This window comes from Patella vulgata, chromosome 7 (assembly GCF_932274485.2).
Source record: "Patella vulgata chromosome 7, xgPatVulg1.2, whole genome shotgun sequence".
Lineage (NCBI taxonomy): Eukaryota > Metazoa > Mollusca > Gastropoda > Patellidae > Patella > Patella vulgata.
The window spans coordinates 27614385-27642031 of NC_065885.2; the positions used below are offsets into that span (position 1 = coordinate 27614385).

A 27647-nucleotide genomic window follows, 5' to 3' on the forward strand; every position below is an offset into this window, starting at 1 on the left:
TACCGAATTTTGGGATCCTTTAGGAAATAATGACCCCAAATATTGTACAGTTTCTGTAGTGCAAATCTCATAATTTTTGCCACAGATTCATGCTAAAATTTCTAAAGGAAAAAAATACAGTGTCTATGTTTTTTTTTACAGTGTTTTCTGTAGTACATTCTACAGTTATCTTTTTGTCTTTAATCAAGTTTTGTGAAAAGACTGCACAGTTATCCCACTGTCTCAAGTTTCTTGTTAATACTAACTTCTATGAAGTTGTTATACCTGACATTAAATTTAAAAATTTAAAATTCAGCCAGTGAACAAACAGTCTTCTCTTGGATTAACTTCAATCAGTCCGTTAGCTAACGTATAATGAAATTGGCTTTCCAGCAACAAAAATTTAACGGACAACTTAACAAACGACACGATAGCAAGATTTTAAAATAACTTTTAATAACTCTTAGCAACCGCCCATGGTCTGATTCCAAAAAACGCTAAAACTAAAGTAGAGCAGTCATAATTGGAGTTAATTCCCTTATCCTGATCTCGCGTGACTTTGAACATGCGTCATCAGGTCGATGAAAATAGAAAACAGAACTGTAAGAGATTAGAGAGGATTGAGAAAAATTGTATCTCATTAGCATGAATCCTTTGCGTGTTTCGGGGTGAACTGAATTACTACAAAGCTGCTAAGGTAACTGGACCGTTTTGTAGGGCATGTTCATCCGAATTATGGGCAATGGCCGTAACTGTAACATGCTTAGTCCGTATAATTTATTTCTGTTTGACTTAGTTTCCGTGTTTACAAAAATTATCACGATCAGTCATATACATGTCGTCATCATCTTCTCATTCACGAAAACTTCTGATTGCATAAGCAGCAAAAGATAACTAACATGTACCTTCACAGTTGTTATCTAACAACATCTCTGTCTATATATCTTCACATAAATTGCTTTTATTCTTATATTATTAGATGTATCACTACTATTGCTCATGCTAAATATTGATCTGGGTCTGTTGTTAGCCATTTTCGTTTTTCCTTGATTATAATGTCTTGAGCGGCTTAATTTTAGTGTTTGTACTATTTGTAGGTTAAATATTCATGGCCTGTCAATTATAATTTAATATTTGATGAGTCTTAACGCTTTATTTTAATCTTATGGCTTTGGTATGCTTTATAATAATATGCTGTATTTGTCAACATGTTAACTTGTGGATAGAGGAGTCAACTCACCTTTGCAAATAGCCCATACTTGATTGATTCAGAGACATAATAATATTAATACACCCCTGGAAGATTGGATACTAAATGAACTCGGCTGCATGACAAAATTTTTACAATTTTGCTAGTAGAAATTGTAGCAGTACATAAAATATTGACAGTTATAATAAGCCACTGATATGACCACTATTTGAGTTGACTAAAGCTATAGAAGGTGACATGTTGACAAGTATTCATGTACATGTATGCTCTTTCTTAAAAGATACATGTACATTATATAAGCAGTGCTTATCATTCTCATGCAATAAATTTAATGCTTAGCTTACACAGTGTGTTGTGGAATTGTCTGACTCTTGCCTGTTTCAAATTTCAGATAGAATCTTTCTGACAGCTGAATTTACAGTGTAAGTAGGCCTACATATGAATGTGGTATGGTAGTGAAATTAGTATTTTAATTAATTTTTGCTTAAACTTGTATACATGTTGTTATTGTTGTTTTTTAACATGTTTTTTTTATAATACCATACGTATATATAAGCTTAGTATTAGACTGGTACAATGTGCATTAAATTATCCATTTCAGTATTATTATTAGATTAATTAGTATAAGTTGGTGTACACATAGGCTAGGATAAAACTTGCATATTGTTAGAATTTATTGAATTGAAATGAAATAAGATCACATTTTTATATGCCCACTGTCACATGGAAATGTGGTCGTATATTATCATCGCCCCCATCCTTACGTAAACACTTTACAGAATACATTTATCATACGATAGATTTACAGAATACGGTACATTTATCATCCGATTGATTTGAAATTTATGTACATGTATGTTGTTTACATTACTGAGATGATCAAGAAGCCTACACATATACATATGTACATGTAATTAATTTTAATACGAACGAAAGTAGTCATAGTCACTGACACCCAGGATGTCCAGGTCTTCATAGCCACTCTTTATCTCTTACAAACTTCAGAAATTTAAACAGAACCCAACCTAGGTACTGATAATATGAATGTGAACCTTAGTGTAAATATTCTATTGTATTGTCTTGAGTAAGATATTCAGTGCAATGGGAGTCAATTTGTATCTGGAATCTAACATGTTTATAGAATGATTCATAAGAAATGGAAGTGTCAAGTATTATATTGTGGAATTGATGCAGCTATTTAAGAATATATATCGTTCTTGATTTCCTACACAACTTACATTATTGTTCTCCAATTTTCTTCAACTGCTAAAGAACTTCACATAATCTTAATTCAAATTCAGAGGATACAAAAGGGAGATTAAGGCCTAATCTACAGCAGATAATGCTTCAGTCATTTTGATAAAAAAAAGTCTTTCCCATATTTAGTGCTGTGCATATTTGAAAATTTAAAAATATAAAAGATGCATGTATATTTGATGTCTCTTGGATTGTGAAGCCACATTATATTCATCTCATCTCGTCAGATAAGATACGAACAGATAAATAATCTTATATAATATTGCTTGTTGTATTGTATTAATTCAGGTTTTGAAATAACCGGTAGTAGAAATTGTCATGAGTTAATTATTGTTATTGTTGAATAACTGAATAGTTGTACAAACAGGAAAATAGATACTTGGTGATTCCTGAATAAATTGATACATGTGGGTACAAGTCACACACTTTATTTATACACTAGCTTAGATCGACAAAGTCTTTTCCTTTCAACTTCAAGCGGGTTATACTCATAGAGAAGGTATTACATGTATGTATTTATTTAATCCACATTCTATTTAGAATGGTCAGTTTATGCTTTGGTGCTCACATTTGTTAAAAGAATTGTGAACTGCTTGATAATAGTACATTTTGGCGTTTTTATTGTTCCCCAAATTTCGAAGAAAGCAGGGGACTATTAAAAATGGGTCTTTGAAGGATCGTCTGTCTGTCTGTCCAATGTGTGTCCGTCCAACTGTTTGGGACACAATAACTCTCCTTCTAATTGAGCTAGAATGTTCAAACTTGGTGTAGGTGTCTTTTCGGTGAATGCCTTGACAGAGTTCGGTCATGCGCATTATCCACCAAGGATAAGCGATTTGATTTGTACAATCTGATTAAAATACAGATCTATGTTTCATTCCATTTTTTTTATACTTTTGATGGGCTACACTACAAGAAGATGTGACTGGTTGTAGTAAAATGTTGTGTCAGAGGTTGTACAAACGGCTTTTGACCCAATGACGTCAGACATTGGTTAATCAATCAGCGTTGACGTTTCTAGTGGTTTACCCACAATTCTGTTCATCGCACGCCAAGAAGTCGTCGTAACAGATGGTTTCATTGCCTAATCCCTTGTGCCATCCAGAACGCAGGTTATATAACAACTCTTCCAGATCCTAGAGTAGTACAGACAAATAAAAACGAAATTTTGAACTACAAAAAACAGAACGAAATAGGATCTGTGTTTTAATCAGATTGTGATTGGTTGAGACTTTGGAACATGATAACTTTGGTTCAAATTGGGTGAGAGCGATGAAACTCCCAAGTATAGATTCATTATCAATACCTTGACCAAGTTCACAGATATGAATTTCTGCTTAGGATAAGTAGCAATAAGCCGTTTGATTGGTCAAGACTTTGGAACATAATAACTCTGCTTTTAATTGAGGCAGAATGTTTAAACTTGATGTAGATGTTTATTAGGTGAACATCTTGACTTGAGTTCAATGATTAAGATTTCCTGCTAAAGCTAAGCAATTTCATTGGTCGATGCTTTGAGGAAAGAGAGAGAGGGAGAGAAATGGGGTTTAACGTCCACTCGACACAAACTAGGTCATTTCTGGACTAACACTTGGTTAAATTTTTTTTAAATAATTCGCTTGCGCGTAAGGGGTCTTTAGCAGTGGGAGGAAACCACGTACAACCGGGGAATCGAAACCCTGCCAGTTGACTCAATGACAGACCGTGTGATACAGATACCCCCCCGCCTCCTTGAGAAAAGATATCTTTGATTCTAACCGTGGAGAGTGATGAAACGTAGTGTATAGTTTCACTACCATGTATGACTGCATTTGATCGTGAAAATTTTATGCTTAAACTAAGTATAGACAATCAGTTTGATTGCTCGATACTTATGAGAAAGATAAATCTGGAATTAATTAATATGTGTCATCTGTTTATATGGGGATTACGGCAGGGGACATCAGTCTCACTGTTGACATGTTAATACATGTTAGTATTATTTATTTATTTGCGGATTGCGGTGGGGGACATCAGCCTCACTGTTGGCTTGTTATTTCTCTGTAAAAGCTACTGTTGTAATTATAGTAAAGTTCTAATACACTCTATTCTTTTGCTGATAACATTTTAATGTGGTGATATTTTAAAACCAATGGTACATGTACAGGGTAGAGACAAGTTATAAGCTTATTATTATTTTCATGGCACATATATCTCATTCATTAAAATATTGTCTTAAATTTGTCAATGATCTGTCACAAATATAGTCCTGAGTTAAATTAGAAATCAACATGCTCTTCCAATGATTCTTTTTAAACCATTGAAATATATTTGATTAACTGATAACAGACTCAATCAATGAAAATAATGCTATTTAATGCAAAAAAAACCCCAAACCCTTTGTGGGTGATGGCATCACCATATTAATTTTGAAAAATTTTATGGTAGCTTTTTCGGAAATGCTGCAAATGCCACTGGCTGAGAGTGTAGTATTCATCGTGACATCCATATTTTTCTGGTACTTCATGTCGTTGTGAAGGATTTCACCACTCATTTTGGATTGCCTGTAATGTTCTGGGATTTTGTAGAGCTCCACTGTCTAATTAAATAGACTTTTTATATTTGAGAGTTTTTGTGAAGATGTGCTTATCCTTATTCCTTGCTGGAACATGTTTAATGTACATGTAGTCACATGAAGGAACAATATTCATATGATGATACAGACAGGTTAAAAAATGAATTGAGTGATTAGCCGGGTAGTGCATTCTACATCGTTACTTTTCAAACATAGTTATTGATTGTACTGATTGTTTTATCTCATATTCCATTCTGGTTCTTGTGAATTAAAGAGTTTTATTGATCTCATTTATCTTACCATCATGCATTAGAATGAACAGTCTAACATACATCTTATATAAATTTGAAATAGGACAATCAAAACTGCACACAATTTGTAAGCAATAAAGTTGCAGCTGATTTAAAAAATCATTAAAATGATCTTTTTACGCATCCATTCCACCCACAGTAAATCATGTAAATGATGTCATTGCCTCAACGTTCTATCAGAGATGGCGCGCAGAAATTTATATTTGGTTAGAATGTTTATTCATGTAGCACAGTTGATCTTTCCTGTTTCACGATTTGATGCATAAAGTTTTTATTCTGATCTAAGGTCATAAAATTTTCATCTTGACCATTTTGTGTTTTAAACTCCACTGATTGACCACCTTTACTTGTTATCAAGCTAAGACTATATTATATAAAGGTGCTTGAGAGTAGAGAACTTTTAATATAAATTGGTTATTTGGTTAAGTTTAGATTAGATTTTTTAGGTAATTATGACATTGATTCCCTAATCCCAATAAATTAAAGTTAATTATTAATACATAATGTCAACAGCAATGTGTCCACAGTTGAAATCTTGGCATGTGCACATACAGAATTGTTCTTGTCATGTTAATGTAAATAATATCAGCTATGTTGAAATTTAACAATTGTCAGAAATGTTTCCCTTGAAGTACATGTATCTGCTCGCCCACATGTACATAATTTGATTTATCTAATCTCATCAGTGATATATTGTTTTTGTTAAAGATTCGTAATGTTAGGGCTTAATCTGCCTATTGCAGGTCTCTCCCATATTGTTTTTTTTAAACATGCATTATAGAAGAGCTTAATCTGTCCAGTATGGTTGTTAATCATTGTTATGATAAACAATCTAAACAATCTGCGCTACATCTTCCAACACCCATACATGTAACTTCCCTCAGAATAAAGTAATTTGAATGAAATGTTTAATTCATTTTTCATTATCTGTATAGCAAAAAGGACCAGCTCTTTATCTAAATCTTACGTATTGCATCTTTTACTAATATATTTTCTTGGTAGTTTTGATATCTTTTTCACCCAATTGGTGTGTTTTTAGAATGAGGACTGTCAAGGAAATATATATTTTTAAATGTTTATGATTTACCAATTTTTATCCTTATAACTTTAACAGTATAGATAGAGACATGTATTGACTATTGATTTGATAGTCTCTGGTGTTCCATGTAAATACACACATTATGTACATTTTGTTCTAAATGGGATGTCATATGGTGTATATTAATGAATGGCATGTTTTCTGTATTGAGAGAGTAGAGACAGTATGAAACATGTGAAAACATGATCAATAATCGTGAATATTTTATCATAATCTAAAACATTATTATAGTGCATGTAGACTTACTAAATTAGTGTCAGAAAAAGGAAACTCCCACTTAGCAGGAGGTCTATTGAATTTGAATTGAAGTCGACTCAAACAGCAATTTATGTATTTTTGTACCTGTCGAAGAATTAACCAGAATTGCTTGAAGAGTCAAAAGAGGTCATTGTAATTTGAGGTTGTTGGATGAGTAATCTTAGTTTTATTATCACAGTATTATTTTTTTTTTGTCCCCTTCCTTTGAAATGGTTCTGTTTCAGGGATCTTAATCGACTGTTTCTGGATCTTAATCGACTGGTTTTTTTTTGTGTCTTTTGTTGGCTTTAGCCGCTTGACACTGTTTGTCAGTCTTCGCACATTTTGTGGCACAATAACTTTGCCTCTAATTGAGCTTGAAGTTTAACCTTGTTTTTTTAAGCTTTAGGTTGGTATAAGCAATGGAATTTCAGGGCCTTGCAGTTGTTGGTGAAGTTTTGCCCATAACTCTTGAATGGAAAGCAGCTGATCAACGACTGATCAGTTTAGGCATATCAACATTCATTAGTTAATTTGAATATAATTATGCAGAGGTTTTGTTCACCGAATTTTATTGATAGTCGGTATACCATTCATTCTCTGTCCTTATGCACGATCTTATTCTTTTGTTTACCAAATTTCATGAGCACAACACGGATACATGTATGTGCCTGTATAATGTTCATCCAGGTCTGGTACCAATAAATTGGCATGGTTGTAAAATGGTTTTACTATCTTTAATCATGTACCATGTACAATAAAATCGAGAACCATCCTACAGGCAGCTGGTGTTACAGGGATTGGATAATTCATTTAGTTAATTAACTCTATTGGATTATTTATAATGATACAAAACATTCACCTGCATGTATCAGCTCTCTTCGTGTTGTATAAAGGTATATACACAGAAAGATGATAATAAATCATTGATTATTACATTGTAAAATGAGCTGATGGTTCCATGACTGGATGAACATACTACACGTAATGCTAGACATAGATAGGAAACAAAAACTGTCATGATTGTTGAGCAGTAAATTGATACGTATGTATTGAATGTACATGTAAGTAACAAAAATTGTTATGCTTTCAATAAGAATTGATACTAGATGTTTAGTTGTAATGTACACTACACGTAGTTAATTAATTGGAGTACAGTTGTTTTGATTTCAGAAGCTAAATTTTCAGGGATTAACTCCTTTTTATATGCCTGTCTGTAGTCTTTAAGTCTGTATGTCAGTCATCCATAATTTCTTGTGAACACTCTACAGACTACATTTATAATATCATCCAATGTTTTGAAATTTATGTATGTTGTTCACATGAGTGAGATGAAGAAGCCTATTTGCGTCATCTATCATTGAGTCCACACTTGATGTATTTGCTCTTGTAAAGTCCTGCAAAAGTAAAGGCAACCATCCCAACCGCCGGTATACTCATGTTATTCACCCAAGAAAGAATTCTCAGACAAAAAGCAGAAAGAAAATGTGTAAAAACAGATCTTGATCTGCATGAAATTTATGTGCATTTTTAGATTAGTAAAATGGAGAAGTCTTTCAAATTTCAATCATTTCCGTTAATTTCTTCTTCGGTTACAGCCCTTGTTTCACTTTGTAGAAACTTGTGAATGGCAAAAGTTATCATTCGATCTGTATGGAATATAAACAGTTTCCTTTTATAACTTTTGGAGTTACGAACCTGGTTTCACTTAGTAGTACAATGTAGTTGTGAATGCTCAAACGATAAAAGTTATCCGATTGGTATTAAATTTATATCTGTGCATTATTCATTCCCACAAAATAATAAATATGAGATAACCCTTGTCAACTGCTTAGACAATTTGGCTGCTGTGGGCGTATGTTTCATTGACTGGCAACCTAGCTGTTTTTTGGCATCAAACTTGCCTAGTAGATTAACTGAAATTTTAAAACATAAAAGAAGTTAGAAAGAATAGTATTTATACAACCCAGTCATACACGTATACATGTACATTAATTTCAACATCTAGTAGATTAATATGTTTTGTTGTCCTGTTTTGGTTTTTTTTCAAGAATCTTAAAGAAAAAAAGGATTATTAAAATCTGTCAAAAAGTCTCTATCTTACATCATGTAGCAAAAACATTTCATGAAGCAAAATTTCCTGTTTTTTTTTATAAAAAAAAAAAATTGCACATAATTCTACATGTATGATTACAGACTGATTGTGGTAAAACTTTCAGAATAAGCACCAAAAGTCTTAGTTAATTGTTTACCATCAACATTTTACCCGATTTCAAAGTTTGACATTTTTTTAAACAAGCGGTTGCCATGTAAGATAAGCCCGCATTTTGCAAGAGATGGACAGAAAACAAGCTCATAAAAAGAAACGATTTTGTGTACAATTAGTGGGTATAATCCATAATATGCGTGAATCTTCAGGAACCTAAATCTTCCGGATATAAACATATTTTAAAGGTCACCAGAAAAGCATCAATTGTTTTTTAAATAATGCAAGTAATTATGTCAACATATCCTTTCCATAAGTATAACCCGAACGTCAATATTACCTGCAACAGGTAAATTTCAACATTAGTAATTTCCCCTGTTCTCTGTGCACAGAACCTTTGTTTCTAAACTGATTTTGATAAAACTTTCAGAATATGCACTTCCTGTTATGATTTTTAAAGTTTTAGTTTTTCATTCACCTTTTGAACTAAATACCTTTCTGATAGTATAGAGTTTAATTCTGTAGAACATGTACTTTTTCCAAAAAGCGAGGAATAAAAAATAATAATCCAAACAAAAACAATAGTTTTTCTACTACTTAGTATAAAAACTATAATTAAGCCAACCCATTAGGGGTGAACAGAACCTTTGATAGTGCAAATATAAACATTTTCTTTAGATTCACATAAAGGTTTTCAACATTGTTAATTATATTATTGATGTACAGTATTGATATACAAGTTAAACAATAAAATTGATGATAAATTATGGCCTATTTTGGGTTCTTGTTTTGATTATAGCGCATTTGGTCATTGTTCATCATGTAATTGATCAATTCATTATTCATATCATTGTCTGTTCTCTGATTAATTGAATGCGTTTGATCTCGACTTTCAAGGGAGTATATGCATAGTTTTCATGAAAAATTTAACTATGTGTAGAAACATAAATTATTTCCAGTGTTGAAGCCACATGCATTGCTTGATTCTTATCTGAAATCTAACACACATCTATGTTATTTGTCAGTAGTTTTCCAGTGTGCACCAGACAGTTTCTTGATTATGCATAGTTTGTTTGCTATGTCAATGTCACAGGCACTTGAAGGGATTAAAATAAAACTTCTTACTACTCTTTGACTATATATTACAGTAATATATAGTCAAAGAGTAGTAAGAAGTTTTATTTTTATCCATTGAAGTGCCTGTGGTCGATGTGTGTCTCTCTGATCGACAGATATAACATAAATTTGTGGGCCATGGCAACTCATATAAGAAAGTTTGACAATGATATCACTGTCAACACCATTGTAGTTATAAAGTTAGATTCCCTGCATCATGCTTGACACTCTTCAATACTATTGGGTAAAAGATAATGTTGGGGCCAGTGGAGATTACCTGTTAAACTTTCACTCTGACAAAGCAAGCTTCATTGCTACTTAAACAATCTTATTAAAATACAGATTCTATTTCGTTTTTTGGGGTTTTTTTTATAGTTCAAAATTTTGTTTTGTCTTTACTACACTAGGATCTGGAAGAGTTGTTATATAACCCATGTTCTGGATGATGTGAGGGGTCAGCCAAAGAAACGGTCTGTTAAGTCGAGCTTTAGGCGTGAGGAGCACTGAATTTTGGGTTACCCACTAGAAACATCAACGTTGATTAGTTAATCGAATGTCTCTCCATAGGGTCAAAAGCTGTTCGTATGACCACCGATGCGACCTTCCACTACAACTGCTCAGATCTTATGTAGTAGAGGCCATCGAAAGTATAAAAGAAAACAAAACAAAATACAGATCTGTATTTTAATCAGATTGCTATTTAAACATCAAGTGTTTGTGACCAATAAAGAATCATCAGGCTGTTGCAGGAAAATTCTCCTCTATTTACATACCTACATTACATTTTTGTGCTGGTCTTAAAATTCCAGTCTTAGAAATATTAAGGGAATAAAACTTGTTTAATTTAAAAACCTTTAACCTACAATTATCTACAACACTGTGAATCGTTTTTGAGGAAGCACAAACTTGCAGTTTCCATGTGAAGTCTGATTAGTCCCCAAATTCTTAAATATGTTATTGTCTAAATAAATGAAATGTGTCTGTATTCTTGCTGAATCTATCTTGGACTTAGTGGCATGGTACATGTAGCTGAGTAAGATGTTGGCTTCTTAACCAGGAGGATCTGGTTTTGATCCCAGTGTAGGTTGAGAAAGTTCCTCAGGATTTTCCTGCTTGGTTTTCTTCTGTCAGTTGTGCAGGATCTGCAGGTAAAAAAAACCTTAATAGTTGGAATTAAAAAAAAAAAGAGTAGGCCGTAGCACCGCTGTCCAAGCAAAATTACCCTCATAGCGCACTGTATGGCGTAAGCCCATCTTCATTGGCCGGGTTGAAGCAGAAAGGTAGGATGTTAAACCCCATTTAATTTCATTAATCAAATCTAGCTCATTCATATAAAATCTGAAAGACTCAGTATTTTAATTTGAAACTTGCTGAATTGCATACTGAAACCCTCTGGGATTGCCCCTTTCATTGAGCAGGATTGTTTTCATACATTTTGTAGAAACAAAATAACCAAGTATTTGATTTGAAATACAACATTCTGACAATGTGAATATGAAATAAATTCTAATATCACTTTAAAATGATTCATTTTTAGATTGTATTTTTGTTTTAAGCTAACAACAACATAAGGCACCTCATCATCAAAGAAAAACATGTTTGCTTAGATACAATCAATTTCATACAAGTGTACACTCACTACTGGGTGTAGGTTTCAATAGCTATGTGTAAATGAATAATACTAGTTTTACATACATGTACACCCATGACTGAACAATATTAACTGACTGCCAACATTTTTTTCTTCTCTTTCTTGTTGCGATATATTATAGAGCCTTTAACATCATACATGGTGTATATAAACACACTGTGTATTTATTACTATTTACACATATTACCTTCACACTTCTTTAAAAGGGCTGGGTTCAGTTTCAGATTATTTTGTTAAATTTAGTAATTTTAGATTAGGCAAATATTTTTTTATATACACCCACATTTTCATGAGGACGTATATTTTCATCGCACCTGTCTGTCTATGTCCGTCTGTCCACAATTTGTTTGTGGACACTGTACAGGTCACAATTTTTATTTGATTTTGACAAAACCTAAAATATAGGTCTATTTCCAAAGATCTCGGTTCCTTTCGATATTGGCATTAATCAAATCATAACTTCATGGATTATGGCCCCTGATTGTATGAAAAATCACGTTTTTAGCTTGTGGACACTGTACAGGTCACAATTTTCATTTGATTTTGGTGAAACTTGAAATGAATTTTTATAACCCAAAGATCTAGTTTTTTTTCGATATTCGCGCATATCGGATAGTAACTTCCAGAATTATGGCCCTTGGTTGTACGAAAAATCACTGCTGTACAAAATGGCCCTCCCACGTATGCAAATAGTGTAAATATATGGTATAACAAAGTTGTGGACCCTCTAGAGGAGATTATTTAGATCCGATTTTGATGAAACTTCAAATATAACTTTATATCACAAAGATCTTTGTTCCTTTTGTTATTCGTGCATATCGGGTCGTAACTTCCTGATTTATGGCCCTTGATTGTACGAAAAATCGGGTTTTTACCTTGTGGTTCCTCTAGAGATCACAATTTTTATCCGATTGAAAAAAGACGTTTGAATTTCGTGAAAATAGGACCAAAACTGCCGGACAAATGGCAGTGTAAATATATGGTATATCAAGGTTGTGGACCCTCTAGAAGTCACAATTTCGATCTGTTTTTGTTGAAACTTGAAATATATCTTTATAACCCAAAGATCTTGGTTACTGTTGATATTCGTGCATATCGGATCGTAACTTCCTGAATTATGGCCCTTCATTGTAGGAATAATCTCTTTTTGTTTAGCTTGTCTTCTATCCATCTCTCGAATCCCCGGTTGTACGTGGCAAGGAGTAGGGTCGCCTGTCCAACCTTGTGGGTTTTCTCCGGGTCCTCCGGTTTCCTCCCACTTCTAAAGACCCCTACGCACAAGCGAATTATGTAAATAAAATTAAACCATATGTTAGTCCCGAAATGACCTAGTTTGTGTCGAGTGGACGTTAAACCCCATTTCTCTCTCTCTCTCTCTATCCATCTCCTGCAAAATGCGTGCGTACATGTATCTGCCTGACAGGCGCTGCTTGAGGTAAAAGGTAAAATCTTGGAAAGAGGACAGTTGTATTCATGGTTCAATAATCTACAATTTATTAGATTTCTACTATATTTATATTTCTGAAGTCGAGTGTCAGTAGCAGATAGTTATATTGTCCAATGTTGTCTTGAATGGCCTTGGGCATCTTAAAGAGCGTTATTACATGTATGATGAATTTCTTCTTTAATTCTGTTTTGTTAAAATAACTAGAAGATCTACATGTAGTCTAAATTCCCAACATAAAAGTCTTATGGTTAATTTAGACTTTTTAAAGTAACATGGATAAAGCATTATGTGATATAGCAGATATTCATTTGTTTATCTTTATTTTTTTTTAGGTATGATGTCCTCAACCCTAGTAGAGACAGTCTCTATTAATTATGACGATTTTAATGACAGTTTCCTAACCTGCGGAACATGTTTGTGTTTATATGACAGTATTGAACACAATCCTAAACTTCTACCTTGTTCACATACTGTATGTAAAAACTGTTTAGAACGGATTATAGCAGCACAACCACTAGACACTGGTAGTTTTAGATGTCCGATATGTCGCGAAACAATCCACGTACCACAGGGTGGAGTCTCGGCTTTCCCACCAAGCTTTCTCGTCAATCAGTTACTAGATCTAATGGCTAGTCAGCGTCGAGATGTCGTTCCAAAATGTTCGATTCATTCTAACCAAGAACTATTGTTTTGTGAGACTTGTGATATCGTTTTCTGTACCTTGTGCACAGACAATAATCATAATGGGCGGGGTGCTAGCGAACACACTGTGATTCCATTTGCGATTGCGATCAAAAGAATGTCCGAAATTCTCCTATACAAAGCACATTTGTGCATTAAGAATCTCAATGGAGCTTATGAAAATATATCGGATGAATTACGATGTTTGGAACAATCTGTGGATAGAACTTTGGATTCAATTAATAGATCTTTTCAAGATGTGATAGCAGTTATTGAAAAACGTCGACATGAATGCCTGCAACTGGTACGAAAGATTCGTGAGGATAAAAGAACAGTTCTTAAGGAACAATTGGACCTTATTCACGGGGAAAAGGACAAAGTTCAGTTGGATTGTAGCAATTTAGAATATCAGGTTGAAGTCAGGAACATAACCAAAAAGATCAGTGATTTGAATGAGAAATTGGATTCAACCAGTAATCTAGCGGAACCACGGGAGAACTCATTTATTAAATATGAATACAAGCATAATGATGCTCTGAAACAAATCGAAAGTAGCATTGCCAAATTTGGTCAGATCAAGATCAGTACAACTTTCCCTGCTCTATGTACAGCACGAGTTGGCGAAGCAACCTCCCATTTACGCTGTACGGCACAAGTCATGACAGTAGATTACCATGGCAATCCCAGATTAACAGGCAGTGATCCTGTCACTGCAGAATTGCGAACAGATAAAGGGAATTTAGTTGAAAGTAAAGTCAAGGACAATGACAACGGTACATATGATATAGTTTTTGTTCCACCAGCCTCAGGACGCCTCAAATTAAGTGTAAATATATTTAAGAGACCCATCAAAAATAGTCCCTTTATGATTGACGTAAGTGATCATATAAATCCAGTCTGGAAGCTAGGTTCAAGAGGATCTGGAAACGAAAATCTCATGCAGCCTGTTCGTATCGCTGCTAATCCAAATGGTCTCATATTTGTTTTGGATACGGGTAACAGTCGCATAAAAATCATGAAGCCTGATGGGCAAATCGATCGTCATATAGGACCAGAAGGGCTAGAAAACCAAAGTGCAACGGGACTAAGTCTCACTCATGACGGCAACATTGCTGTTGTTAATTGGAGAAACAAGAATGTATCGATAATTGACCCGGAGGGGGATCTAGTCAAACAATTCACCTCCACCGAGTTCATAGAACCAACCGATGTGGCTGTCAACAGTCGTGGGGATGTCATCGTGGCCGACAGCGGTGCAGCCAAAATATTTATATTTGGTCAGGCAGGAAATCTTATCACAACATTTGGTAGTAAAGGGACACGAGACGGTCAGTTTAAACTGATATCGTCGGTGACCGTGGGTAAATGTGATGAGATATTAGTTACAGATCATCGTATACAAGTATTTAGTAAAGATGGCAAGTTCTCGAGATGTTTATGTGATAGTGGAAAAGGTCAGTATGGCGGTATAGCTGTAGATACCAGTGGACTTATCCTGGCCACGAAAACAGAGAAGGGAAAGTGTTATATTCAGGTGAGTCCATTACATGTATATATTTTTAGTATAAATCAATCATAAAAGAGAGTATGCAACTGTGACCTCATAAAATATTTTTTACTTGTCTTAGTATTATAAAGGATATGCTGTTACATGTCCATTATGGGGCATTCCATGTCAAGTGTACACAAAATTCGGGAGATTTTGACATGACCATCACAGATTTTGATGATTTTTGGTGTGCAAGTTAACCATGACGAAAGAACGTGATGTGCAAAATTTTAGCGCTGGGGCCCCTTCAGGGGCATCCCAAAATTTGCTCTTTTTCGGTTGACCTTTAAAATCCATAACTTCGCCCCTAGTAACCCTACTTACATGAAATTGGTATCAAATTGTTCAGAAAACAGAGATCTTTCTATTTCTAATGACCGGAAGCACGAACTCGACAGAACAAAATCAAGGCAGATCGTGTTTGACCTCTGATTTATACAATTAGCAGCTATTTCAGCAGGTATATGTTCAGGTGCTTGGCATTCCTTGATAAATTCTGGTAGTTTCTAGTTTACAGTTTATTTGAATTCCTATTCAGACATACTGCATAATTATGGAACATTTAACTCAGAAAGTATTTGTACATGTACACATCTATAGGAGATATTATTTCTCATTTCAATAATCCTTGCATGACTCCAGGGCAAACTACTAAATGCTCTACATGTAACTGACTAAAATAAGAAGAGGAATTAGGTATAAACTATCTTTTGAATAAAGACCATATATACATTGTATATGCAATAAGATTACAGCTTTGCCCATAGACTGATTTATTTTTATAATCTGGTAATCATGTTGATTTAAAATTTAATAAGCTTTCTCTTTACATTTTCCGGTGTGACTCCTCCTTGTCAGTGGTGCAGGACAAAAAGGGCCTGGCAAGAGTAACGTAGAGTTGTGTGGATGGGACAAAAAAAAAAACGAGGTCTGATGTACACATTGGCTTGCACATAAAAGATCCCTTGGTATTTGGAATTTGGAATTCGATATAAGAATAGGCCATAGTGCTGCTGTTCTGACAAAATTTCCCTCATAGCACACTGTATGGTGTATGCCCGTCTTCATTATCCCAGTCAAAGCAGAACAGTAGGATGTGAAACCCAATTTCATTTCTTTGTTCTAGGGATTAGGCAACTCTTTCTAAGATATTAGAAATGAGAGTTATCTCCCTTGAGTCTTCATTGGATTTGATTCTTCTTAGAAATATGAAATGAAATAAAATGAGGTTTAACCTCCTACTGTTCTGCTCCTATACTGGGCTAATGAAGACAGGCATACGCCATACAGTGTGCTATGAGGGAAATTTTGCCCGGGCAGCGGCACTATCGCCTACTCTTATATCGAATACCAACTGCCAAGGGATCTTTTACGTGCATTCTAATGTATACACGGGACCTCGGTTTTTCGTCTCATCCGAAGGACTAGACAGCTGTCCTTGTCAGGCCCTCCGTTCTGCACCACTGACAAATGGAAACCAAGTCGGAAAAACCAGATGAACTTTCTCGGCCAATGCAGTGATCGAACACCCGACCTCCAGGCTAGCGAGCCAGCGTCTTAACCACCTAGCTACCATCAGTGCTGTGTCTATTTACATTTATATTATTCTACTTTGATATTTAATCTACAGGTGATGAATTCAAGTGGTAAATTACAATATTGTATAGACAGCAATGCTGATAAGTTAAAAAGACCAAGTGGAATAGCAGTTTTGCCAAATTTTTACATTGTCGTAGTAGATTTGGGCAATGATTGTGTTAAAAAGTATAGATATAAATAGACTAATGTAAGTATTTTAACAAACTATAATCACTAAATCAGGAAAAAGGATTGATTATCAACAACCATACTGGTAGCCGAATTGTCTTGCTAATCTTTAACCTACTGACACATTTACTGGGAATTACATACTGTGACTTTTGTAGCATTCATGATATAAATATTGCTTATTGTATTACAATGTTACTGACCATTGATAGCTACATGTATTTCTTGGGTTGAGTGTGGAAGCATAATCTACATATATTATGTACATGTAAGCTTACATGTACATTGACATACATGTGTAGTTTTGTTATACTGAATTCAAGCTACACATACATGTAGAAGTATAAGATCATACATGTACTAGGGTATCATACATTTTTATATAAATATTATTTATCAAACGTTTGTATTTTTTTTGTTTTAGGTTATGGAGTAATATACATGTACAGTACTAGCTTACAGTTCAGCCATGTTGTAGTGTGACAACTATCTATCAACTATTATACTCTATTTCCATAATATATTATTTATTCAATTGCTATCCTTTATTATAATTGAGATATTTTTCTGATTCTTTGTCTAGAAGATGATGTTCATACAGTATAAATCTGTTTTTTTATTGATTGACATAAAAAGGTACTAACGCATCCTTTTGTTCGTACATTTCTGGAAATTTGATAACAGTATGCCTATCAAGTAATTAGTAATCATGATTCACTATTACATAAATTACATTTTAAGATTTGAAAATGTTAAAGATGCATTATGTAAGGTTTAGATAAGAGCTGGTTGTTCTTGCTATAATAGTTCAAATACGGATAATGCCAAATGAATATATTGGAAATTTCATTCAAATTACTTTATTCAATTAAATTGGTCAATTAAAAAGGAACTACTTTTTTATATGCCCATATTTTCATCCGTTTGTCCGTCCACAATTTGTTCGTAGACACTGAACAGGTCACAATTTTTATTCGATTTTGACAAAACGTGAAAAATAGCTCTATCTCCCAAAGTTCTCGATTCCTTTTGATATGGGCATGTATCGAGCCATAACTTCATGGATTATGGCCTCTGATAGCTTGTGGACACTCTATATATAGAGGTCACAATTTTCATCTGATTTTGATTGAACTTGATATACATGGTTATAATTCAAATATTTTGGTTCCTTTCGATATTCGTGCCTATCAAATCGTAACTTCCTGAATTATGGCCCCTGATTGTAAGAAAAATCTCGTTTTTAGCTTGTGGTTCCTCTAGAGGTGACAATTATTATCCAGTTTAAAAAAAAACGTTTGAATATGTCACCATTACACCATAATGTCAGTTGAGTTCAAATTTTGTGAAAATCGGACCAAAACTGCCAGACAAAATGACTGCCCTACGTACACAAATACTAATAGTGTAAAAATATGGTATACCAAGGTTGAGGACCCTCTAGAGGCCTCAATTTTGATCCGATTGTGATGAAACTTGAAATGTATGTTTATAACCCAAAGATCTTGGTTCCTTTTGACGTTAGTATATATCAATCTTTAACTTCCTGAATTATGGCCCCTAATTGTATGAAAAAGCATGTTTTTTAGCTTGTAGATTCTCTAGAGGTCACAATTTTTATCTGATTTTAAAACCTGTTTAAATATATCACCATTCCACCATAATGAAGGTTGAATTCGAATTTCAGGAAAATCGAAACTAAAATGGACGCTCTTTGTATGCAAATTGTGTAGGAGTATTTAGTACAAGGATTTGGGGACCTCTAGGGGTCACAATTTTTATCTGATTTTGATGAAACTTAAAATATATTGTTATATCTCAAAGATCTCAGTCCCTTTCGATATTTGTGCATTTCAGACTTTCTGGATTATCGCCCCTGATTGTACGAAAAAACGCTTTTGTTTTTATCCTGTTCTCTATCCATCTCTTGCAAAATGTGGGCATATCTTGTCTGGCAACTGCTTGTTTTATTAAAAAAGGAACTACTTTTTGGATCCAGTAATATTGTTTGAGAAAAGTTCTCAATTACCATAAACAATTACAATACTCCCCATAACCTTAAAGGAAATACTGTGTCAATATATAGAACTTTGCAACGGGTGACTTGTTGTCAAAAAATGATGTATCACTACGCCGTAATGTAATCGAGTTCAGTAAAATTAAATCTATACCAAAGAATTATATTATTTATTTGTGTGAGCAAGAAAGGTTTGGGTGATAAATAAAATCTCCTACTCGTCTTATTTGATATCAAAAAATCTCAACACTCATCAATAAAGTTTTAAAAAATTTGTATCGGCTTGTGTTGATATTTTTTGATATAAAAAAACAGACTAGTAGGAGATTCTCTATTTATTGTAACAACAATACTTGTTATTTGAGACTGAGCCTCGATTCACCATTTTTAAATTAAATCATTAAATAGCGACCCTGTTTTAATTTGTTTAAATCTCAGCCATCCAATCATCTGGGGAGTTGACTACATGTATGAACATCATCTTTTTGATTTTGATTTAGGCTTTTACTCTTGCTACTGTCTAATCTGTAACATACATGTATGCACATAACACTTGAAAAGTCGACATACATGTATAGTATAGTAAATAATTTAGGTCAGTCTGACTGTTATTATGTTGGATCCAACTGAATCCAAGATTTTTTTATCCATTCTGTTTTTTACTTGTTTCACTAGAAAGCTGGTTTTAAACATTTTGTCAATCAGTGGTCTTATTCCAGAATCATTATGTAGTCTGTTAATTATAAGTTAATTTGGAGTGTACAATGTACATTTCATGTAACTACAATGTAGGACCCATTATATTGAAATACCCAATTATTTTGTCCCTAGCTTTATTATGCAATATACATGTCCTGCATTTATTTATATGAAAGTTAAATTGTGATATTATTTTATTGAAACATTCATCATTGATTACCTCGATGAAACGGACTTGGTGCACATCATGTGATTTTAGATTTTAGTTTTAACTCCACACTGCAAAAATTCTGTCGTTTCATTTTTAGAGTTGATCATGCATGTACAATTTAGACATTGTTGTTATAGTCATACCTATATAAGGCTTGTCATAATATCAGGTAGCATTGTTTTTTCGTAGATTCAGATTTAGTAGAATTATCAAAACATTGGTTTCAATGTTTATACTTCAGTCCTTTTCTGCACACATTCACGTTTAAATACATGTAAATGCTGCATATATGTATTTTAATTATTTATTTGCAAAGTGAATGTGTTTTTGTATAAGAAAATAAACTTGGAGGCATACAGTATACATGTTTATACATAACCTTCACATACATTTAGTTAGGTCTAACTTAAGTGAGCTGTAATAAAAGCTTTGTATACAATTAATAGTATTAATATGAAAATTACAGTATAGATCTCTATTAAAAACAAAGTGTGAATTTCCAGCAGACAGTGAATCCGTGTAGTTCAGCACTCATTTTTTTTCCACAAATGTGTTCAAATAGTGTGATACATGTAGAATGATCCACAATCACTATTTATCACACCGGTCCTTATATGGATATAAAACCATAAAAAATAACTTTTGTCCAAAGTATAAAAATATTGAATTTGTATTGATCAGAAAGCATTACTATGACATCAGTTAAAATGATATATAGAAAAGAAATCAAATGGGGTTTAATGTCCTGCTGTTCTGCTGGGCTAATGAAGACGGTTGATCTTTTATTCATATTACAAAACAAGATTAAACTCTCTAATCGTCATTTGATGGATTTTAATTCCTTTCAAACTACATGTACAATAATGTAAAAGTTGAATCTCTGAAAGACATTTCAATCCAAATATGGCTCAATTCCTTTCAGTATTTACAAAGATATGATGAATATAAAGTTTGTCAACTTTCAGCAGATGATATAAATGACATAGTCGAAACAAGCCAGCTTTTAATCTTTGCTAAAATCTTTTGTTCAGCCTCTTATATCCAATTAAATCCAACCTACAATGTAGTCTACCATTTGTAATTTGTTTTCATAATTGTTAAATAATCAATTTGAGTACATATTACAATGGATATAGCCTTTAAAAATGTGATACAGTATTGTCCAAAAAATGCAAATGACGATCAGTGACTCTCATTTTCAATTTACAGGGTAGTTTTAAGGAAATATTCGCCACCAATCCTGACATTGAAAGAGTTTTAGTTCACAATGGTACTTTTTACATTCAAAGTATGAGACCATGAAATTTTTCTAAATTATTCACTTTAAAAGGGGTAACATTACATTAATGTAAATGTGTACAGTAAAAATGTATTTATAATAATATTGTACACAGTGTATAATTAATATATACATTAGAGTATATTCAGTAAATGTGTATAGAAGTGTATATATAATATACACTAGAGTAAATCATGTGTATTTTAGAAGTCTATATAACATTGTACACTGTGTATAATATACACAAGAGTAAATGTGTAAATGTACAGTAGAGGTGTATATAATATTGCAATTTGCATACTGTGTATGATATACATGTACACAAGAGTAAATGTGTACAGTAGAGGTGTATTGTAATGTTGTGCACTATCTTGAGTAAATGTGTACAATAGAGACATGTATATATAGTACACTGTGTATAATATACACTATCTAGAGTGAATGTGTACAATCAGGATGTATAGGTAATATTGTACACAGTAAATGTGCGCAGTAGTGGTGTGTATATAATATAGTACACTGAGTATAATATACACTATCTTGTAAATGTGCACAGTAGTGGTGCGTATATAATATTGTACACTTTGTATAATATACACAAGAGTAATTGTGTACAGTAAAAGTGTATATAATATTGTAAACTGTGTATAATATACATTTTGATTTATAAATGAGCGATGAACCAAAAGTATTAGTTTATTTCTAACTGTTCTGCATGGAGATACTCAATTGTCAGTTCCAAATCTTTTGGGTTCATAGAAATACAATTGAGTGCCATGTTATGGAGTTGTCAGTCCCCATAACTAATATGGGGTGAGAGCATCATAACAAACACAATCAACATGTTGATTGGTGAAGATTTATTTAGCTGGTGCATATTTTGTCACCCGTCCGGAAGGTACAATTTGGTATCAGGTCTGTGTTTTATTCAGTTTGACACCTAGCAATAGATTTATCATCATAAATAATACACTTTTTATGGAAGTAATATAAAGAATAATTTTATCTCCACTGAACCACCAAAATAACTTATAAGAAACAAATGAAGACTGTATACATGTATGAGAAATGTATGATTACTCATCTTTTATACAATATTGAGTTTTATTTGTGGTGAATTGTACATGTATGTTGTTTAATCAAGAGTGTTATTTTCAATCTGTTGATTGACATTTGATATAACAGATTTTGTTTGATCAACAGCTCTGGATATATGAGCCTACATTTATATCAAGATACTGACACGAGTATTGAGATAGAAATCAAACATACTTTTATGGCTAATATGTTGTAACTTCAGCATGGTTTTTACAATGTTGCCTTGCCTAAGGTTGCCTAAGGTTTTTTGTTTGTGCATTTTTTCACCTTTACATTAAGGTCTAACATCTTTAAGACGTTTGTATTCAATTGACCTAACCTAGCCAAGAATGATTTTAGCCAATCACAAATTAGCTTTGAAAAGAACAGAGAATTCACAAAGAAGTAGTTATAACTTGATGTAGTGTAGGCCAACTCACCAAACTTAAAAACAAAATAAAATAAAGATCAGATTTGTATTAGATTGCAGTATAGCCATAATTTGTACATTACCTCAAATAGTGTATTATATATGGTGTAATAATGGCATGAACATTTAAGATGAACTATTATAACTAACTATGCAGTAGCTATAGACTAGTACTTACTAGTAGTAGTATTGAATGCACATACAGTATAAAGATCTAATAATAGTATTACAGCCTTTTGAAAGCTGGTATTTTTAGTCCCAGCTATTTTATACACATGTATTATAGATCCACTACATGTATGTATCTGTATTTACACTATATTATTCAGATTTATCTTAAAGTCTGCACTTTTACTGATTTAGATTACTTAATCTTAATTATTTTTCAATTTAGCAGAACTAAATCTCTTAAAACCAATTGGACCATGAACAGTTAACTGGTTCACATTGTTAATTGCTATGCTGTAGATTAAAGTGGTGGACACACTAGCAGAATGATTTGGCTGAATCAATCGGCGTTGAAATTCGTCTAGTTTGTCCACTGTTATTCGGCCGAATGATTCACCAGAATCAAACATATTCAACCGAATTACATTCACCTAGTGTGTCTGCTTTGCCGAAGCTTTCGCCCGATTGCCAGTCACCACTTATATCCAGAAGTCACATGATTGAAAACATGGTCGCTGCCTTGTTTAATCATGTGACGTGAAAGGTGATGCAATCAACTGGTGGATCGGGTGAAAGCTGGTGTGTCCACTCATTCGGCTGCAATTTGGCACCGATGGATTCAGTGGAATGATTTGGCTAATGTGTCCACTGCTTAAGGTTTTAAGTTCTCTTAATTCTTTTGAGATTTAATCTTTTTGGATATAAACCATTGTTATTTGTCTGTGAACGGTGAGCTAGTCCCATCCAATAACCTTGTTATCTCCCTTTAATACTTATTGCTTGATATGACCAGGAGGATCTATCATATTTTTGGTGATTGTACCAGGCAAGTTTCAGTGGACTTCTATGGCTGTAGACATTTTATGGATAAATATAAATCTGCTTCTCTTTAGAATTTGCCAATCCTGATAAATTTTTTCAAAGTTCAAGATTGATTTACTTAAACAGCCTCTCAATGGTGTTAAAAATAAGAGAGAGAGAGGGTTTAACCTCCACTTGACACAAACTAAGTCATTTTGGGACTAACATATGGTTCAATTTTATTTCCATAATTTGCTTGCGCGTAAGAGTCTTTAACAGTGGGAGGAAACCGGACGACCCAGAGAAAAACCCACGAGGTTGGACAGGCGACCCTACTCCTTGTCGTGTACAACTGGGGAATCAAAACCACGCCAGTTGACTCAATGACAGACTTTATGATACAGCGCGCATGAGCTAACCATTCAGCCATCCAACCCCCCTGTTAAAAATAAAAAACTATTGTGTTAAAATCGAACAATAAATTGCTTCATTATCTTTAGTTGTAAATACTAGTTGTATACTCATACCCTAATGTGCTATGTCAACAGTTAAAATTGTAAAGAAGGCGGTTTATTGGACTTTCCAAAATGTGAAGTTTCAATGCTGAACATTCAAAATTGGAACTGGAAAAAGGGGTGCTTTATTTATGCTACGAAAATCAAAAGATGAATTGTATTGAAGTCCAATACATATTGGTGCACGTGTTCAATTTAATTGAATGATGTAATATTTGGGGATAAGGAAATTCCTGGATAAATCACAAGTTCTGTCATTTAGCTCCAAGCCAAAGTTATTTTTTAGGGTTTTTTTTGTTATTAATCAAAAGATTACCTGTATGTATGTGTATGAGTTTTGGGGTTTTTTTTGTTTAAATTATATTGTATTTGAATATTTGTTTTAATATAGTATTTGTATATTTTTTGAAGCTAAGGAAATTTGATTTGAAATGATTAGACCTCTTTGATTTGAATGATTAATTAGTGTTAATTAGTTTTGATGTGTTAATTTGCTTTGTGAAGTAGGTATCTGCCTACATTGGAAATTTTAGGCCCAGAGTAAAGAAAGTGTTGAAATATAAATGAATTTGTGTTCCACTGTTGACAGTTTAAACCGAAAACAAAACTAAAATTAACAAAAAAACAACTTTCACTTAATTTTATCGTATGAATGAACTGATGTTTAATGACATGTCAGCACCAACTGGGCTATATTGTGCCTAATAACTTTATGGAAAACTAGAAATTTAATTGTCCCATCACTAAATGAAATACAATGTCAGATCAACCCATTCAAAGAGGTTTAAGCTCATTTAAATTTTGTGTAATAAGTAAACCTTGTTCCTAACATCACAATTTTTTTTCAACATGTAGTATAAAGGCCATGTTCAGAAATTTTTACTTTAAAGCAAATTTGAATAATTTTTTGGGCCCTATACCAAAATTAATCTTAGTTAATAAGATATTTGTCTCCTTCACAACAAATATGGAATAAAACAGTAGATTTGTCAATATATCTTTATTTGGTAATAATAATAGAAACCCAACAAAAGAATATTTACTGAATATACATATCTATTGAAGAAAAAGGACCTGTGATAATGATAATAAGGTAATAAGAGATGACGTTTATGAGAAGGGTCATAGAATAAGAGGATTGAATAATGTCAACTATATGATAGAAATTATATATAAATCTTCATAAGACATAGTGAGAATTTTATAAGATATAGAAGGAATTGTTATGAAGAGAAATTGTTAACATAACAATATATTTATATTTATTTATGGTAGTCTATAAACTAAATTAGTTTTATGTCTTATTTTTTTTTTTTTTAAATCATACAATATATGTTCTTCATTATTTATTATGTAGACAAGTGGTGTCTAAAGCTTGATTGTGAATTTGTAAATAAAAGTATGTATGGTTCTATAAAGATATATTATAGCCTTTCAATATATTATAATACAACATATTATTTAGTTTCGACTAAAGCTATTTATGCAATTATAGTTTTTGATGTGCAATTGTGCATGTAAAAAGAATTGGGTTTTATTAGTATTATATTCGTTAGAATATATATTATTTATAATATATACCTACATGTAATAAGGATTTTTTTTTTAAATATTTCTCTTCACTATTATTATATTGCACCCTTGAACCACAGAACAATTTGGACAAGTTTATGGGCCCCATTAAAATTATGTCCTAAACGTCATATATGATGCCCATTCGTTGGTACCAAGTAAGAGGCCTGATCTGGGAATATGGAGGCTTCAGTTGATAAAGTTACTTTCTGGTAAACCTGATCAGTGTGTCTTTTTTATAAATTAAACACATGTCTTGGCAATGTAACAACCTACGTCTTAGTGACTGTTTTAAGAGAAATCCCTAGACAGATATTTGAAGCCGGAGGTGTCTCCAGTTTTTGGTATTTAGTTGCCAAAAGAGAATACAAAGAATGAATATTTTATGAAAGTCTTTGCTATTTAGAATTTTCTAGCAGGCTTATAGATGTCATCTCAATCCCAATATAATACGTTGGCGCATAGACTTGTCTCTAGGGCATATACTATTTGTAAGTAAGATGGCATCATACAGATATTTACTATATTCAGTTAGATATTCCGAAAACACGTTGCAACAATTCCTCTAGACAGTTTTGTTTTGTGTTCTTACCAACAGGAATAGTACATTGTAAATGCGTTAAATTTCGTATATGGTATTCAAATAAAGATGCATTATGTAAGGTTTCGATAAAGAGTTGGCCATTCTGCTATAATACTTTTTAAAAAAAAAGGGTAATGAAAAATGATTTGAAAATTTCAGTTAGATTACTCGTTTCTAAAGGAAGATGTCAGGCTTGGAAGTGTTCACAATATAGTCTTGGTTGTCAAGTACTACTGTTCTGATAAAAAGCAGTCTCGATTATCCAATTTTAAATTAATTTATGAAGTGGCGATCGTGTTTTAATCCATTGAACATCACGACCATCTTATGTTCAAGAGAGCTTATTATAGGCTTGTCTTGTCAATAAATATGTAATTATCTGTATAACATTTGAGGCCAAAGGAAAGACACAAAATAGGTAGAATTGGCTATTACATAATGCATCTTTAAGTTGAGATCATATAGTTGTATATTGTTGCCTTCGTTGGTATGTCTGTACGTTCATCCACAATTTGTGCAGGTTCTACAGACCATAAATATAAAGTTTTTGTAATTTTAAACTGGCTTTTGTTATTCTGTATAATTCTGTGTCACTAGACAATCATTAGCATTAAAATTATTACCTGACCCCATTGCAAAGTGCTGCATTACAGCTATGGGGTACTAAGAATGTTAACTCTTATGGACGCATCACAATCTTGCAGGTCAACTTGTTCGATGTCTGTCAAAAAATCTGTATTTTATTACTAAGAATCATAATTAATTTTCGAATTTTAAATTGAGCTAAAGCAAAACCATTCTTGTTAAACTAAACCTGTGCTTTGAATGTGCACCCAATATTTGGGTATAGGCTGTATCTGAACATACATTGTACTAGCATAAAGCATTGGCAATTGTACATTAGAATGTATTTTAACTTCAATTCCTGTTATATAATTGTATGATCTCAAAGATGTATAATCCAGGCTTGAGTCTTTAATTGTATTTTATGTCTGTTTTGAATCTAAACAACCATATAAAGAAAAACATATTTTGTACAATGAAATGTTGCAACGTTTTTTTTTTTAGTTCTTTGAATTAAACGAATCAATCTTTTGAAAATATGTCGTCTCTTAGTTAATAAGTATTTATATACCAAAAAAAAAAGGATTTCTTTGTACCATTTCCCCATTTAATAGTACCTCACCAGCAATAAGGTCCTGTCAATAAGGATAGCGATGCAAGAATTTGA

At 33.0% G+C, this 27647-nt stretch overlaps 1 protein-coding gene across 2 annotated transcripts; it reads left to right on the top strand.

The window, feature by feature from the left end:
• The first annotated feature begins 571 nt into the window (after nt 1-571).
• On the top strand, nt 572-27517 carry LOC126828260 (tripartite motif-containing protein 2). 2 transcript variants are annotated; one of them, XM_050557934.2, is made up of 5 exons: nt 578-676; nt 1581-1611; nt 13400-15282; nt 16928-17083; nt 17489-27517. In XM_050557934.2, exons 3-4 carry the CDS (start codon nt 13402-13404, stop codon nt 17075-17077), a joined length of 2031 nt encoding a protein of 676 aa, XP_050413891.1. In that variant the 5' UTR covers nt 578-676; nt 1581-1611; nt 13400-13401; the 3' UTR covers nt 17078-17083; nt 17489-27517. The 2 variants fall into 2 exon arrangements, with proteins under 2 accessions (XP_050413892.1, XP_050413891.1); XM_050557935.2 differs by lacking the exon at nt 1581-1611 and having other exon boundaries at nt 572-676.
• The last annotated feature ends 130 nt before the right edge of the window (nt 27518-27647 follow it).

Excerpts from the sequence above, each read along its gene's own strand:
- LOC126828260 (XM_050557935.2), top strand. The coding sequence starts at position 13,402 with ATGATGTCCTCAACCCTAGTAGAGACAGTCTCTATTAATTATGACGAT. Across the intron at positions 15,283-16,927 it reads AGGGAAAGTGTTATATTCAG|GTGATGAATTCAAGTGGTAA; the intron begins GTGAGTCCATTA and ends TTTAATCTACAG.